The 14,907-nt window shown below is 48.8% G+C and overlaps 1 protein-coding gene across 1 annotated transcript; it reads left to right on the top strand.

The window, feature by feature from the left end:
* The first annotated feature begins 221 nt into the window (after positions 1-221).
* Positions 222-3,480, top strand: LOC123061534 (protein DETOXIFICATION 14). Its single transcript, XM_044484669.1, has 7 exons — positions 222-760; positions 1,377-1,921; positions 2,006-2,092; positions 2,182-2,238; positions 2,324-2,562; positions 2,689-2,894; positions 3,019-3,480. The coding sequence occupies exons 1-7, from the start codon at positions 530-532 to the stop codon at positions 3,088-3,090; spliced, it is 1,437 nt and encodes a 478-aa protein (XP_044340604.1). The 5' UTR covers positions 222-529; the 3' UTR covers positions 3,091-3,480.
* Positions 3,481-14,907: the final 11,427 nt, after the last annotated feature.

Here is a 14,907-nt window from a genome sequence, read left to right as displayed (position 1 = left end):
ACAGGATCCACGTTATATGCTCATAACGCCATCATGTTTTAACCGGACGTGCGGTAGATATATTTGAGATAGTCTGCTACGTTTCTGTTGTTCGCAACGCTACCGCTACGACTGCGGGGGATGTTAGAGATATATTTGAGATAGAAGTACATGTATTTGATAGTCTAGGATTTGTAATTTGTTTTCTAACTTATCTCCAGAAGAGGTGTCTTGTTCTTCAAGTTTTGTACTCAATATATACTTGCTTTCAAGGCTCAATAATACATCCATCATATTCCACGACAATCCTTATCTCTCTCTTGTAACAGTCACGACCACGACGGCGGCGGCGCCGTGCCCAGGCAGCGGTCCATTGCAAACACATTACTAATACCCACGCAGCGCGTGCGGTCCAATAATAAACCCAGCGCGTGCGGTCCACGACTCGGCGGCGGCGCCGTGCCCAGGCCGCGAGCACGGGCACACAGCGCTTCGAGAGGCCTCCCTCCCGCGACTGAAGATCATCCCTCTCGGGCGCACCCCACGCGCGATGGCGGAGGCGCCTCTGCTGCCGCGGAAGGACCAGGAGGCGACGGGGTACTGGCGGAGCGAGGCCAGGAAGCTGGCGTACCTGGCGCTGCCGATGGTGGCCGTGAGCCTGTCGCAGTACGCGGTGCAGGTGTCCTCCAACATGATGGTCGGCCACCTCCCCGGCGTCCTCCCGCTCTCCTCCGCTGCCATCGCCACCTCCCTCGCTTCCGTCTCCGGCTTCAGCCTGCTCGTACGCACACCGCTCTTATCCCCACCTCCCCCCCCCCCCCCCCCCCCCCCCCCGCTTCCGCATATTCAGTTCCGTTTATGGCCTCTCCGCTCGTTTATTCCCCTTCAGTTTCCATTCGCCTCTTAGTAGCTAGTACGTCCTAGACATCTAGCCTTGATTTCCATGGTGCGTGTTCTTAGCTCATCGAGATCGTTCCAAGGACCTTTTCCATCTTGAGATACAGACAAGGAAAAACGAGAGACTAACTCATGTTCTTTATTCCATTGGCTTAGGACTTTAGAGTACTCCCTCCGTCTCGTAGTGACTTTGTGTTTTTCTAAGTAGGAATTATCGAGACTGGTTAGAATGAATACTAGTGGGTGACATGCCATCAGATTTCTGATTGGTGTAAAGTGGTACTAGTATTTTATTCCGCAGCCGTCAAAGTACGTAGCAGTCATTTCTGAAGAACCGTTCAAACTATCTTTTTCTCTGCAATGGATTTCACACCATTTTATATATCAGCCTAAATTTCCACCACTAGCAAAAGTCAGTTTACTTGGAAGAAGAAATTAGGTTCATATGACTATGCTGAATTCAGCAAGTAATCAACATAAACTATGCTGAATTCATACAGACCGGCATGGCAAGCGCACTGGAAACGCTCTGCGGCCAGGCCTACGGCGCAAGGCAGTACCACACTCTGGGGCTCCACATGTACACAGCCATCGTCACTCTCCTGGTGGCGTGCGTCCCGCTGTCGCTCCTGTGGGCGTTCATGGGCAATCTCCTGGTGCTGATCGGGCAGGACCCCCTGATCGCGCACGGCGCCGGGAGGTACATCGTGTGGCTCATCCCGGGGCTCTTCGCCAACGCCGTGATCCAGCCCATCACCAAGTTCCTGCAGTCGCAGAGCCTCATCATGCCGCTGCTCCTGTCGTCCGTGGTCACGCTGGCGCTCCACGTCCCCCTGTGCTGGGTCATGGTGTTCAGGGCCGGGATGGGGTACACCGGCGCCGCCCTGGCCATCAGTGTCTCATACTGGCTCAACGTGGCCATGCTCGTGGCCTACATTGCGATGTCGAGCTCCTGCAAGGAGACGCGCACGCCGCCGACCATCAAGGCCTTCAGGGGGGTGGGTGTGTTCCTGCGCCTAGCTCTGCCCTCTGCGCTCATGATATGGTAACCAACCACCAGAACCTAATTGGAATGGAATTAACTTCGCATTTATGTGCCTAATCATGTAATGTTTACATTCGTTTTCAGTCTTGAGTGGTGGTCGTTTGAGCTGCTTATTCTCATGTCGGGGCTTCTGCCCAACCCCGAGCTTCAAACCTCGGTGCTCTCAATATGGTACCAAATGTGCACTGTTTGATGTGGCTTAAATCTGCTTCTAGTATAAGAAGGCTGAACTTACATTTTTACTTTTACTATTTTCACAGCCTCACGAGCGTCACATTGCTCTTTACTATACCTTCTGGACTTGGAGCTGCTGGAAGGTACGATCTTTCAAGGCAGTTAATACACGGCCGATGTGGAAATAGTTTCGGTTTGATAGTTGATTCTGTATTTCTTAACGAACAGCACGCGAGTAGCTAACGAATTGGGTGCTGGGAACCCGGAAGGAGCTCGATCGGCGGTCCGGGTCGTGATGTCGGTCGCGGTGACAGAGGCGGTGGTCGTCAGTGGAAGTCTTTTGCTGTCACGGCGCCTCCTGGGCCGTGCTTACAGCAGCGAGGAGGAGGTGGCATCTGCCGTCGCCGTGATGGTTCCTCTCGTCTGCATCACCGTGGTCACCGATGGCCTGCAAGGGGTTCTCTCAGGTCACATTCATTTCTGAGTTCTGGGAGCAACTGCATGACCTTGCAAGTTCTCTATCGTTTCCAACAAAACGTAGCCACTCTTCTTGTTACTAACATCTCTGTGCCTGTGCGTACGTTCTTGCTCAGGCGTCGCTCGAGGATGCGGATGGCAGCACGTGGGCGCGTACGTCAACCTCGGCTCCTTCTACTTGCTCGGAATCCCCATGGCGATGCTCCTCGGTTTTGTGCTCAAGATGGGGGAAAAGGGGCTTTGGATTGGCGTCGTCTGTGGATCCATCTCGCAGACCACGCTTCTCTCCGCCATCACGTTTTTCACCGACTGGCAGAAGATGGTTTGCTCGTCTGAACCTACTGTTACACCTATAAAAATCATACGCGAAAACGAACAGTCCAAAGAATTATTCAGGAGTGTTGCACAATCTTACGGTTTGTCGCATTTTTTGCATTATCATGCAGGCTGACAAAGCTTTGGAGAGATCGCTCAGTGAGAAGGCAACGGAGTCCGAGTCGAGATCTCTGCTGGAATAGTTAGACTGCAATTTTGTAGGGGACACGCATCCCATCGCTGTGGTTTCTCTCTCAAGTGACAATGTAATTGTAGAGGAGGAAGAGGACGTAAACCAGAGCCACTCCTTTTATCCCTCTTTACTTGTTTGGTGTCCGCGGCGGAATGTTTGGTGAAGCTCGATTTTGAAATCCCCTGGTTCACGTTTCCGCTAGTTTTGCTCTACTCGGACAGACACAGTGGGTCCATGCCGGACAGCTCAAGACTTGACGGTTGCATCTTGCCTCTACTATTAAAATCTCTACTAATACAAAGAGTTGGTGAAGCCTCCCTCCCATCTATTCTTTGTTGCGTAGTTGATGGTCGCATTTTTGATGAAACCTTTTCTCTCATCTATTATTTGTTGCTTTTTATTCTTGGTTTTGGACAACCGACTTTTGGGGACTAATTATTTTCTCTAGGACCGCAACATACGGGCCCTTCCAAGCAAACAATTCGTCCCCAGGTAGGGAGGAATGAATGAGCGTTTTCGTTCGCTCAAAATAACCACTCCCAGCGAAAGTTTTTGAATTGCCATGTAAAAACTGGTAAAATTGCCGCAGTGTTGTGAAAGATTTGTCATGTTCTAAAGTAACACCCCGAATGCTTCTCAAGCTCGACACCGCCCGTGCTTTAGACTTGGTGTTGTGGCCTTTCGTCCTTGAAACCCTCACTCGGGTTTTGGCGTGCGTTGGCAGGAGTTGATTTTTATCACCCTTGCATCTGCTTCCACACATGTCCTTGTTAACGGCATCCATGGCCCACCCATCTTCCACGCAGGGGGCCTTTGCCAGGGAGATCCTCTCTCACCGATGCTTTTCGTTTTGATCATCGACGTCCTGAACTCTTTCATCCAAATTGCAAGTCGAGTGGGCCTCTTGCAACGACTAATGACGCGACATGTGGCCTATAGTGTTTCGTTATACGCCGACGACATTATCATTTTCTACCACCAGACGAGCACGAATCTTCAGTGATCAAAGAGTTGCTTACCCTCTTTGGCAATGTTAGCGTGATGCGCACCAACTACAACAAGTGCTCTGTGACACCTATCAAGTGTTGTGGTGAGCAGGTGGCCACCTTCGCCGCCTTCATGGCGTGCCCCATCGCCCACTTACCCGTCAAGTACCTGGGTCTTCCTCTTTCCATCAGGAAGACATCCGACGTTGACCTTCTCCTTCTTGTTGACAAGCCCGAGAAGAAGCTATCCACTTGGCAGGCTTCCATGTTATCTCTCCATCGTCGGAGGAGCGAATCCCACTGTCGAGCTATCTAGTCCCTTATCAAACTTTACGATGAACCCGTAAGTTATCGTTGTGATTACCGTGTTACTGGTGATGTTTGAGAAACCCCAAGATCACCGTACAGTAAGAAGTGACTGCGATGCTCTCGTGGTCTAAGGAGAAAAAACACACGTTAACACTCTGTGTTATTACAATTGATTATAGACGATATTACTCAATTCATAACGTCATAATCTCAATGTTGTTTTAGGACTGTCGTTTAACACTTTAAATGATATTCCAAGATCCGGAAAACGTGATCACCAACAACACTTGAGCTAGTCCTAAAGCCAAGACTAGGAATCTTTTATTTAACCGTTTATCATTCCACATATGCATATAAATTTTCCACTGAATCATGTATTCCAAGATCATAGCAGTTACAACATAGAGTATCAACTCTTTAATTATGAATATGAAAATATAATAATGCAAATATTATTGCCTCTAGGGAATATTTAGAAAGTCTCCCACTTGCCCTAGAGTCAATAATCTAGTTGCATGTTATTCTAACACCCATGGATATCCGATGTTGCTCATGATTTGCTAGTGGTAGAGCCTTCATCACTGGATTTGATACTCTTCAAATCTTCATGTTATTTGTGTCGGTAATATTTGGTTTTACTCTGTGTAATTCTAATGTTACATTAATGTTTACACTATGTCTCTATACAGTCCATTTTATAGGAAAGCAACATTTTGGAGGACGAGCTCCATGGAGCTCGTTTTTTTGAAAAAAATATAAAATCGTATTTTGAAGTTTCAAAAAATTCTGGAAAAAATCATACGCATCCATATGGATGTGCTTTACATGTGTGTAAAGTCTAAGGATGAAATACACTACGGTGATAGCTACAAAAAAAAGATAAATTCATGCACTTTTATAGTGAACAATGCATATACTGTTCACCATTTCAAAACCACGTTTTTGTCTTTTTTGTGTACCTTCCATCGTAATGTATATCATCATCAAATTTCACACACATGTATTACACATCCATACGAATGCGTATAATTCTTTTAGTTTTTTTTTGAAACTTCAAAATTTTCAAAATATAGAGCTCCATGGAGCTCGGCCTCCATTTAGCATTTTTGGTTTTATAGTAACACTATATCTCCATATAGCATATTTACTATATCTTCATATAGTTAATATCATTTGGAACTACTCCGTACTTTATAAACAAACTTTTATTGATCTAGATTATATTCTATTCAGGACTTCTTAAGCCTCAATTTCTATCATCTGTAAGATCCACAGGTATGTTCGTTTAATATTATAGCCCAATAGTTTATATGAACTTGTCTTGTGTAACGTTTTACCACAAACAATTGATGTAACTATTTACAACAATTTCTTCATCTCCTCTATGAAGAAGCAAAATCTTCGTTCAACTGAGGTAGCAAGCCACAACCTATGGGTGCGGGCGCGCCTAGCTTGCTCTGTGGCGCACCATCGATCATGTTGTGTGGTGAGCTGCAGCCTCTCAGCCCTGACATGCCTATCTTGATCCATGACGCTGAAGCGCCGTGCATTAAGGGTCTGCTCAACCCTGACGATGATGCGCATCACGATGTCGTCCATCGCGTTGTCGGGGAGCGCCTCGGCCTCGACGGGCCTTGGCACCTTCTCGTTTTCCTCATCGAGGAGGTTGATGGCAGAGGCGATGCTTTGGTGGGTTGGCATACTTGGAAAAGGTGAATGTGCTATAGGCTGCGCTTATTGCCTCGGTGCGTCGTGCGCCGCCTAGGTTTATGGGTAATATCACTGGGTGCCGGCGGGACACCGATGCGGAAATGGTGGGAAGCATTGGCGTGTTCATAAAACACCATCAATTAATGGAAACTTAGCATAGAAGGAACATCGAGCTAGCACGACGCGTGCGGGCACATTGCTCGCCCAAGGCACACTATTTGTGTGCCCAACAGGGCACACTATTCATAGTAAAGAATATTGTTCCATTTATCCTAGTAGAGCAATGGCGGCAAGCATCATAAGAAGAAGTAGATGATGATTAGACGATCATTTATCCTAGTTAATTATGAATGTAATAGTTTACTTTGGTGTGTGGAAATGTCATGTGTGTACTAGCCACCTATGTAATTGGATGTTTGTCATGTATCACACACATCTTGTCTACACAAAACGATTCTGTTCTCTCCTGGCTCAACACAAATAGTTTATCAGAATGAACTGTATGCCCTCCATTGCACACACCTTAATCTGGCTGAACTGTTTCTGTTGTGTTGCCTAATGGAAAACAGTTCATCCGAGTGAATCCTATGCCGTATATCGCACACATCTTGATCTGGCTGACCGTTTTTGTTGCGTTCCCTAATCGCAAACAGTTTATCCGAGTGAACTGTATGTCGTGTATCGCACACACCTTGATCTGGCTGACCATTTCTGTTGTGTTGTCACATCGCAAACAGTTCTTATGGATTAACCGTATGACAGGCATCACACACGCAACTATAATATGAACCGTGTTTGATGTCTCCGCCATCGCAAACATTTTGTATCATTTTTACAGTTTTATTACATCACCCTTTGCGATTAATGCATCGCACACAGTTTCGTCGAAGGGTCTCTGATTGTAGTGCCGCGTTAGCATCATCCTACAGTAGTGATTGAGAAGGTGAATTGAAAGTATGTTTTATTATTTCATGCTCCATCCGGGTTAATAAAAAATTTGAACGCATACCCACGGCAAATGACCTGAAGCATTCAACTCGCTGACCCCATCCTGCCCCCAGCATCACATGAGTAGAAGGAAAGCAGGCTAACCGACCTGGCAATCGACGGTTCGGTAAGGAGTGCAACCAAGCACGTCAAGCATACACATCAGTCGGCCAGGCAGCAGAGGTAAAAAGCTGGAAGAGATGGAATAACAGGCCGTCTGGCCAACTGCATCAGTCCAATCCTGGGCAACACAACATGTGATCTGTCCCGCCGCAAGGGCCTCAAGGTCCGAGCAAGTTTGACACCTCAACGAATCCCTCCACACTTTACTTAAAAAAGCAACAGTTTGTCATCCGCAAATAGGAGATGATTAACTGTCAGGGCAGTTGGGGCCACCTTGACTCAATAATATGTGGTGATAGAGAATTGGATTTAAAAGTCACGAAAGGCTCTCTGCTGCAAGAGAAGATAAGGGAAAATTGGGTCTCCCTGCCGAATCCCTATTGTGGGCTTGAAGTCATATAGTCTCTCTCCATTAGACAAAACTGAAAATGAGATCGACTTGGTCATGTTCATAACAATATTGACCCAAGCAGGTGCAAACCCCAACTTGTCCACGATAGCCTGAAGATCATCCCACTCAAGTCTGTCATAAGCCTTCATCATATCAATTTAAGAGCACAAAAGTTGTTAGTCTTGGACTAGCCACGCATCATAAAATGCATACACTCATAAGCACAAATTATATTATTTGTTATTTACTTGCAAGGAACAAAATAAGACTGTTCTTCAGAGATGATATCCACATAATATACTTTGAACAATTTGCAACTACCTTCAAGGCAATCTTGTATAGAACATTGTAGAGACTTATAGGTCTGAATTGTGCAAGGAGTGTATGGTTAATTACCTTTGGAATTAGGACTAAAAGTGTTTTGTTGATACAACTTGCACTATCCTCCCCTCTAACAATGTGTAGAACTGCCTCTGTAACCTCGTTTCCACATATATCCATGTGTCGCTAATAAAAATGAGCCGAAAAGTCATCTAGCCCCGAGAATTTGGTTGGGAACATATGGAACAAAGCATTTTGTACCTCCTCCCTTGAATATTGCTCACAAAAATAGCACTCATCTTTGGTGTCACCTTGCGGGGTACATGGTTTAGGACCGCTTCCATCCCTATGACACCTTCAAGGTGTAGATGTTGGAAATATGCCCTAGAGGCAATAATAAATTGGTTATTATTATATTTCATTGTTCATGATAACCATTTATTATCCATGCTAGAATTGTATTGATAGGAAACTCAGATACATGTGTGGGTACATAGACAACACCATGTCCCTAGTAAGCCTCTAGTTGACTAGCTCGTTGATCAATAAGATGGTTACGGTTTCCTGACCATGGACGTTGGATGTCGTTGATAACGGGATCACATCATTAGGAGAATGATGTGATGGACAAGACCCAATCCTAAGCCTAGCACAAGATCGTGTAGTTCGTTTGCTAAAGCTTTTCTAATGTCAAGTATCATTTCCTTAGACCATGAGATTGTGCAACTCCCGGATACCGTAGGAGTGCTTTGGGTGTGCCAAACGTCACAACGTAACTGGGTGGCTATAAAGGTACACTACAGGTATCTCCGAAAGTGTCTGTTGGGTTGGCACGAATCGAGACTGGGATTTGTCACTCCATGTAAACGGAGAGGTATCTCTGGGCCCACTCGGTAGGACATCATCATAATGTGCACAATGTGACCAAGGAGTTGATCATGGGATGAAGTGTTACGGAACGAGTAAAGAGACTTGCCGGTAACGAGATTGAACAAGGTATCGGGATACCGACGATTGAATCTCGGGCAAGTACAATACCGATGGACAAAGGGAATTGTATACGGGATTGATTGAATCCTTGACATCATGGTTCATCCGATGAGATCATCGTGGAGCATGTGGGAGCCAACATGGATATCCAGATCCCGCTGCTGGTTATTGGCCGGAGAGTTGTCTCGGTCATGTCTGCATGGTTCCCGAACCCGTAGGGTCTACACACTTAAGGTTCGGTGACGCTAGAGTTGTTATGGGAAATAGTATGTGGTTACCGAAGGTTGTTCAGAGTCCCGGATGAGATCCCAGACATGACGAGGAGCTCCAGAATGGTCCGGAGGTGAAGATCGGTATATTGGACGAAGGGTATTGGAGTCCGGAATTGTTCCGGGGGTACCAGGTGATGACCAGCGTGTCCGAAAGGGGTTTCGGAGGCCCCGGCAAGTGTTGGGGGGCCTTATGGGCCAAGGGGAGAGGGCACATCAGCCCACTAAGGGGCTGAGCGCCCCTCCCACCCCATCTCACGTAACCAGGAGAGGTGGGGGCTGATGGGGTTATGTACCTAGGGTAGGGTCACGGACCTGTCCCAAGTAACTTACCCTAGGACATCCCTAGAAGAGGTCGCCTTCCAGTCGACCAACGAGGACACACTCGACTGGCCTGAAGGACTCGACGACGAAGACTCACTCGACCACCAGGAGGTCAAGAGGCACTCTGCACCGCAACGGCCTGTAATTAAGTAGACTTTATGATAGTAAAGGCACTTTATGTGGGGCGTTACCAGTAACGCCCCAGACTTAACTCACCTTAAACCTTCTCCTACGTGGGCTGGCTGGGGTCCTGGCGCACTCTATATAAGCCACCCCCCTCCACAGGCAGAAGGGTTCGGCACCTTGTAATCCATACATTCATAATCCACTCGACCGCCTCCGGGCTCCGAGACGTAGGGCTGTTACTTCTTCCGAGAAGGGCCTGAACTCGTACATCCTTTGTGCTTACAACCTCTCCATAGCTAGGACCTTGCCTCTCAATACCTACCCCCCACTCTACTGTCAGGCTTAGAACCACGACAGTTGGCGCCCACCGTGGGGCAGGTGTTTTAGCGATTTTGTGGAGAAGTTGCGATTCTTCCGAGTATTTTCATCATGGTGTCTGCTGGAGTTTTGATCGAGGGCCAAGAGATCCGTCTCGGCACTCTCACCTTCATCGCCGACGACTCCGCGTGGCTCCAAGAGGCTCCGCTCGACGTTGATGCGCTCCCCGTCCGCGGTGCGACGCATTTCCGCGCATGTGTCCGCGGCGTTCTGTTGCGGCAACCGTCGACCCAGTATCGGTCAGTTCCTTCCACCCTCCCGGTCTCCCGCCAGCGCAAGCGCTCAGGTCGGTCGAGGCTTCAGCGATGGGTGAGTCACGCGGTGGCTCGCCAGTCGACCACTACGCAAGTTGCGGCAATCGAGCCTAACGAATCTCTCTACGGCTTGTTCGATCAGTCGACTGGCTCCAGAGAGACTGCATCCGAATGCGGAAGCAGTGATCCAGCGGCGGAAATCCTGATGGTCAACGGGCCTCATAGCCCTCCCGGCTTCACCCGCGGTGGTGGAGCAGGCGACGGCGGCGACCCTGCTCGAGGTTACGAAGAGTACCAACCCGAGCCACTCGACTCTCTGCAAAGAGAAGAGCTTCGCCGCAGGAACGAGGATCCCCTGCGTATTCCTATCGCAGGAGAAACCCCCGAGGCTCGCGCCTTGGAGGAGGCGCGCCTGGCCAATTTGGCCGAGCGCACTCGACTGGAGAACCTTCAGCGAGCACTCGACGAGCGCGCGCGGCAACGAGTTCCCGACACCAGTCGACGTCAGCTCTTCCCGCCGACTCAGGTATATCGAACCCCGATTCAGAATTTAGCAGCAGCGACCCGTATAGCAGAGTCCATTCAGCCTTCGCAGTCAGAAGCTGGCAGAGGTTTGCTGCAGATCAGAGATCTGCTCCGGGCAGCAGGAGATCAGAATTCAGCCGTGTCTCAGTCGCGCAACAGGATTCACAGTCGATCTGTCACTGTGAATACGGTACAGTCGGCTCACAGCCCCAGATCGCCTCCGCGGCGCGAAGGGTATGAGCATCGGCGAGATCAATATGGCGACAGGCTCGACCGAGATGATAGGCGTCGAGTGCCTTATTCCCCTCCGAGGGGTGGGTCTTACGCTCCTCGGCAGCCAGATGATAGGCGTCAGTACAGTACAGGGCGTAGAGTTCCAGTTGACCCCAGGGAGCCAGGCTTCGACGCGCGATCCATTATCGTGCAAGGGTTGGTCGACCGGAACAGAGCCCATCGTGGTGCACTCGACAGAGAAGTGCCCACGAGCAGTCGAGTACATGTTTCTGGCCCTGAATGTTTCAGCAGAGCTATCAGAGCCGCTGTTATTCCCCCCAATTTCAGGTTGGCGACAGGAGTCAGCAAGTTCACTGGTGAGTCTAAGCCTGAAACTTGGCTTGAAGACTACCGAGTGGCAGTTCAGATCGGTGGTGGGAACGACGAGGTGGCCATGAAACATTTACCCCTCATGTTGGAAGGTTCCGCCAGGGCATGGTTGACCCAATTACCTCCTAGCAGTATCTACACTTGGGAAGATCTGTCCCGAGTGTTCGTCAGAACGTTCGAAGGGACTTGCAAGCGACCAGCGGGATTGACAGAGTTGCAAGTCTGCGTGCAGAAAACCAATGAGACTCTCAGAGAGTATATTCAGAGGTGGATCACTTTGCATCACACAGTGGAAAATGTCTCTGATCATCAGGCAGTGTGCGCCTTCAAAGATGGCGTCAAGAACAGAGAACTCATCTTGAAATTTGGTCGAACCGGTGACATGACCTTGAGTCGTATGATGGAGATTGCTACCAAGTACGCCAACGGCGAAGAAGAAGACCGACTCCGAAGCGGCAAGCACAAGCCGAGTCAGTCGGAAAAAGGGAATTCCAGTCGGAAACAGAAGCGGAAGGCTGAACCAGCAGCTCCTGGAGAGGCTCTGGCCGTGACTCAAGGAAAGTCTAAGGGAAAACCAAAAGGATCCTGGAACCCCAAGAAGGTGAAGGATAAAGAAGGGAACGACGTGATGGATATGCCGTGTCATATTCACACGAAGAAAGATGAAGAGGGCAATATCATTTACCCAAAGCACACCACTCGCCAATGTCGACTCCTGATCCAGCAGTTTCAGGGAAAACAGTCTAAGGACAAGGAGAAGGAGTCGGACAAAGCCGAAGACAAAGAGGACAGTGAGGGAGGATACCCGCATATCAACTCCACTCTGATGATCTTCGCAGATGTGGAAAGCAGAAGTCGACTGAAAGTAATTAACCGAGAGGTTAACATGGTTGCTCCAGCGAAGGCAAATTATCTGAAGTGGTCTCAAACACCCATCACATTCGACCAATCTGATCACCCGACTCATATTGCCACCCCTGGGAGGCAAGCGTTGGTGGTCGATCCAGTTGTCGAAGGCACTCGACTGACAAAGGTGCTGATGGACGGTGGAAGTGGGCTGAATCTGTTATATGCAGACACGCTGAAAGGTATGGGCATTCTGATGTCCCGATTGAGCACGAGTAATATGAGCTTCCATGGAGTTATACCAGGGAAGAAGGCTGAATCTCTCGGCCAGATAGCTTTGGACGTAGTATTTGGCGATTCAAAGCATTTCCGCAAAGAAAAGTTGACATTTGAGGTCGTGGATTTTCAAAGTGCATATCATGCCATTTTGGGGAGGCCAGCCTATGCACGATTCATGGCTCGACCATGTTACGTGTACCTCAAATTGAAGATGCCCGGTCCCAAGGGTGTGATCACTGTCACCGGAGATAGGAAAAAGGCAGAGGAGTGCTTTCAGAAGGGCTCCAAAATTGCCGATTCCCAAGTGACAGCGGTCGAGTTCGAAGAGTACAAGCAAAACGCAGATCCGAGTGACTTGTTGCGATCCAAGAAGCCCGCCACAGAATCTGCATTCCAGTCGTCCGGTGAGACGAAGCCTGTTCACATCCACCCGACCGACCCCGAAGCAGCTCCGACCCGCATCTCCACAACACTCGACCCAAAATAGGAAGAAGCGCTCATCCAGTTCCTCCGTGAGAACTGGGACATTTTTGCATGGAAGCCCGCTGACATGCCAGGTGTTCCCAGGGGACTGGCTGAGCATCGCCTAAGAGTCGACAAGTCTGCAAAGCCAGTAAAAGAACATCTTCGGCGGTCCGCCGTCCAGAAGAGAAAGGCCATCGGTGAGGAAGTGGCTCGACTGTTGGCGGCAGGATTTATCCGAGAGATATTCCATTCCGAGTGGCTCGCTAACGTCGTCATGGTTCCTAAGAAGGACAAGTCGCTCCGAATGTGCATTGATTTCAAGCACATAAACCGGGCCTGCCCGAAAGATCACTTTCCTCTCCCTCGCATAGATCAAATTGTTGACTCGACCGCGGGATGCGAGAGGCTGTCTTTTTTAGATGCTTACTCCGGGTACCACCAGATCCGTCTGTATGGACCCGATGAAGTAAAAACAGCTTTCATCACTCCATTCGGGTGCTTCTGCTATATCACCATGCCGTTCGGCCTCAAGAATGCCGGAGCCACGTTTATGCGAATGATTCAGAAGTGTCTGCTCACTCAAATCAATCGGAATGTGGAAGCTTATATGGATGATATTGTTGTCAAGTCACGAAAAGGTTCCGACCTGCTCGCTGACCTTGCCGAAACATTTGCCAACCTCAGAAGGTATGATATCAAGCTCAATCCGTCAAAGTGCACATTTGGAGTTCCTGGTGGCAAGTTACTCGGTTTTCTCGTTTCCGAACGGGGAATCGACGCCAACCCAGAAAAGATTGGCACTATTCTCCGAATGAAACGCCCTGTGCGAGTGCACGATGTCCAGAAGCTTACTGGATGCTTGGCCGCATTAAGTCGATTCATCTCGCGACTCGGTGAAAAGGCATTGCCTCTTTACCGACTGATGAAGAAGGCTGACAAGTTCGAGTGGACTCCAGAAGCTGATGCAGCGTTTGCCGAGCTAAAAGCTCTGCTCTCCACCCAGCCGGTGCTTGCTGCTCCAATCAGCAAAGAGCCCCTGTTGCTCTACATCGCAGCCACAGGACAAGTCGTCAGTACTGTGCTAACGGTCGAGCGGGAAGAAGAAGGAAAAACTCTCAAAGTTCAGCGTCCAGTGTATTATTTGTCTGAAGTCTTGACTCCATCCAAGCAGAGATATCCTCATTATCAGAAGCTTGTGTATGGAATATACATGACCACGAAGAAGGTTGCTCATTATTTCTCTGACCATTCAATCACAGTCGTCAGCGACGCTCCACTATCAGAGATTTTGCACAACAGAGATGCAACTGGTCGAGTGGCCAAATGGGCGATTGAACTTCTTCCCCTTGATATCAAGTTTGAGGCAAAGAAAGCCATTAAGTCCCAGGCAATAGCAGATTTCCTAGCCGAGTGGGTCGAACAGCAACAGCCGACTGAAGTTCACTCGGAGCATTGGACCATGTTTTTCGATGGCTCTAAGATGTTGAATGGTTCCGGTGCTGGGGTTGTCCTGGTTTCCCCCAGAGGAGATAAGCTCAGATATGTGCTCCAGATTCACTTTGATTCCTCCAACAATGAGGCAGAATATGAGGCCCTCCTATATGGGTTGCGCATGGCCATTTCACTCGGCGTCCGTCGCCTAATGGTTTATGGCGACTCAGATTTAGTGGTCAACCAAGTGATGAAAGAGTGGGACGTAAGAAGCCTAGCCATGACTGGATACTGCAGTGCAGTGAGGAAGCTGGAGAAAAAGTTCGAGGGGTTGGAGCTCCATCATATACCCCGACTGAAGAATCAAGCAGCTGATGATCTAGCAAAGATAGGTTCCAAGAGAGAAGCCATTCCGAGTGGTGTGTTCTTGGAGCATATACACACTCCATCAGTCAAAGAAGATCCTTTTACCGAAGAAACTCCGCAACCCAAGAGTGCCACAGATCCGAC

Source organism: Triticum aestivum, chromosome 3A (assembly GCF_018294505.1).
Source record: "Triticum aestivum cultivar Chinese Spring chromosome 3A, IWGSC CS RefSeq v2.1, whole genome shotgun sequence".
Taxonomy (NCBI): Eukaryota; Viridiplantae; Streptophyta; class Magnoliopsida; order Poales; family Poaceae; genus Triticum; species Triticum aestivum.
The sequence above is the reverse complement of the archived record's forward strand: the minus strand, read 5'-3'. Positions and strand labels throughout refer to the sequence as shown.

What these genes read in the sequence shown, in the direction of transcription:
- LOC123061534 (XM_044484669.1), top strand. Translation starts at nt 530, where the DNA reads ATGGCGGAGGCGCCTCTGCTGCCGCGGAAGGACCAGGAGGCGACGGGG. An exon ending in ACCTCGGTGCTCTCAATATG is followed by an intron (nt 2,093 to 2,181) that starts GTACCAAATGTG and finishes CTATTTTCACAG; the next exon opens with CCTCACGAGCGTCACATTGC. An exon ending in TCACCGACTGGCAGAAGATG is followed by an intron (nt 2,895 to 3,018) that starts GTTTGCTCGTCT and finishes ATTATCATGCAG; the next exon opens with GCTGACAAAGCTTTGGAGAG.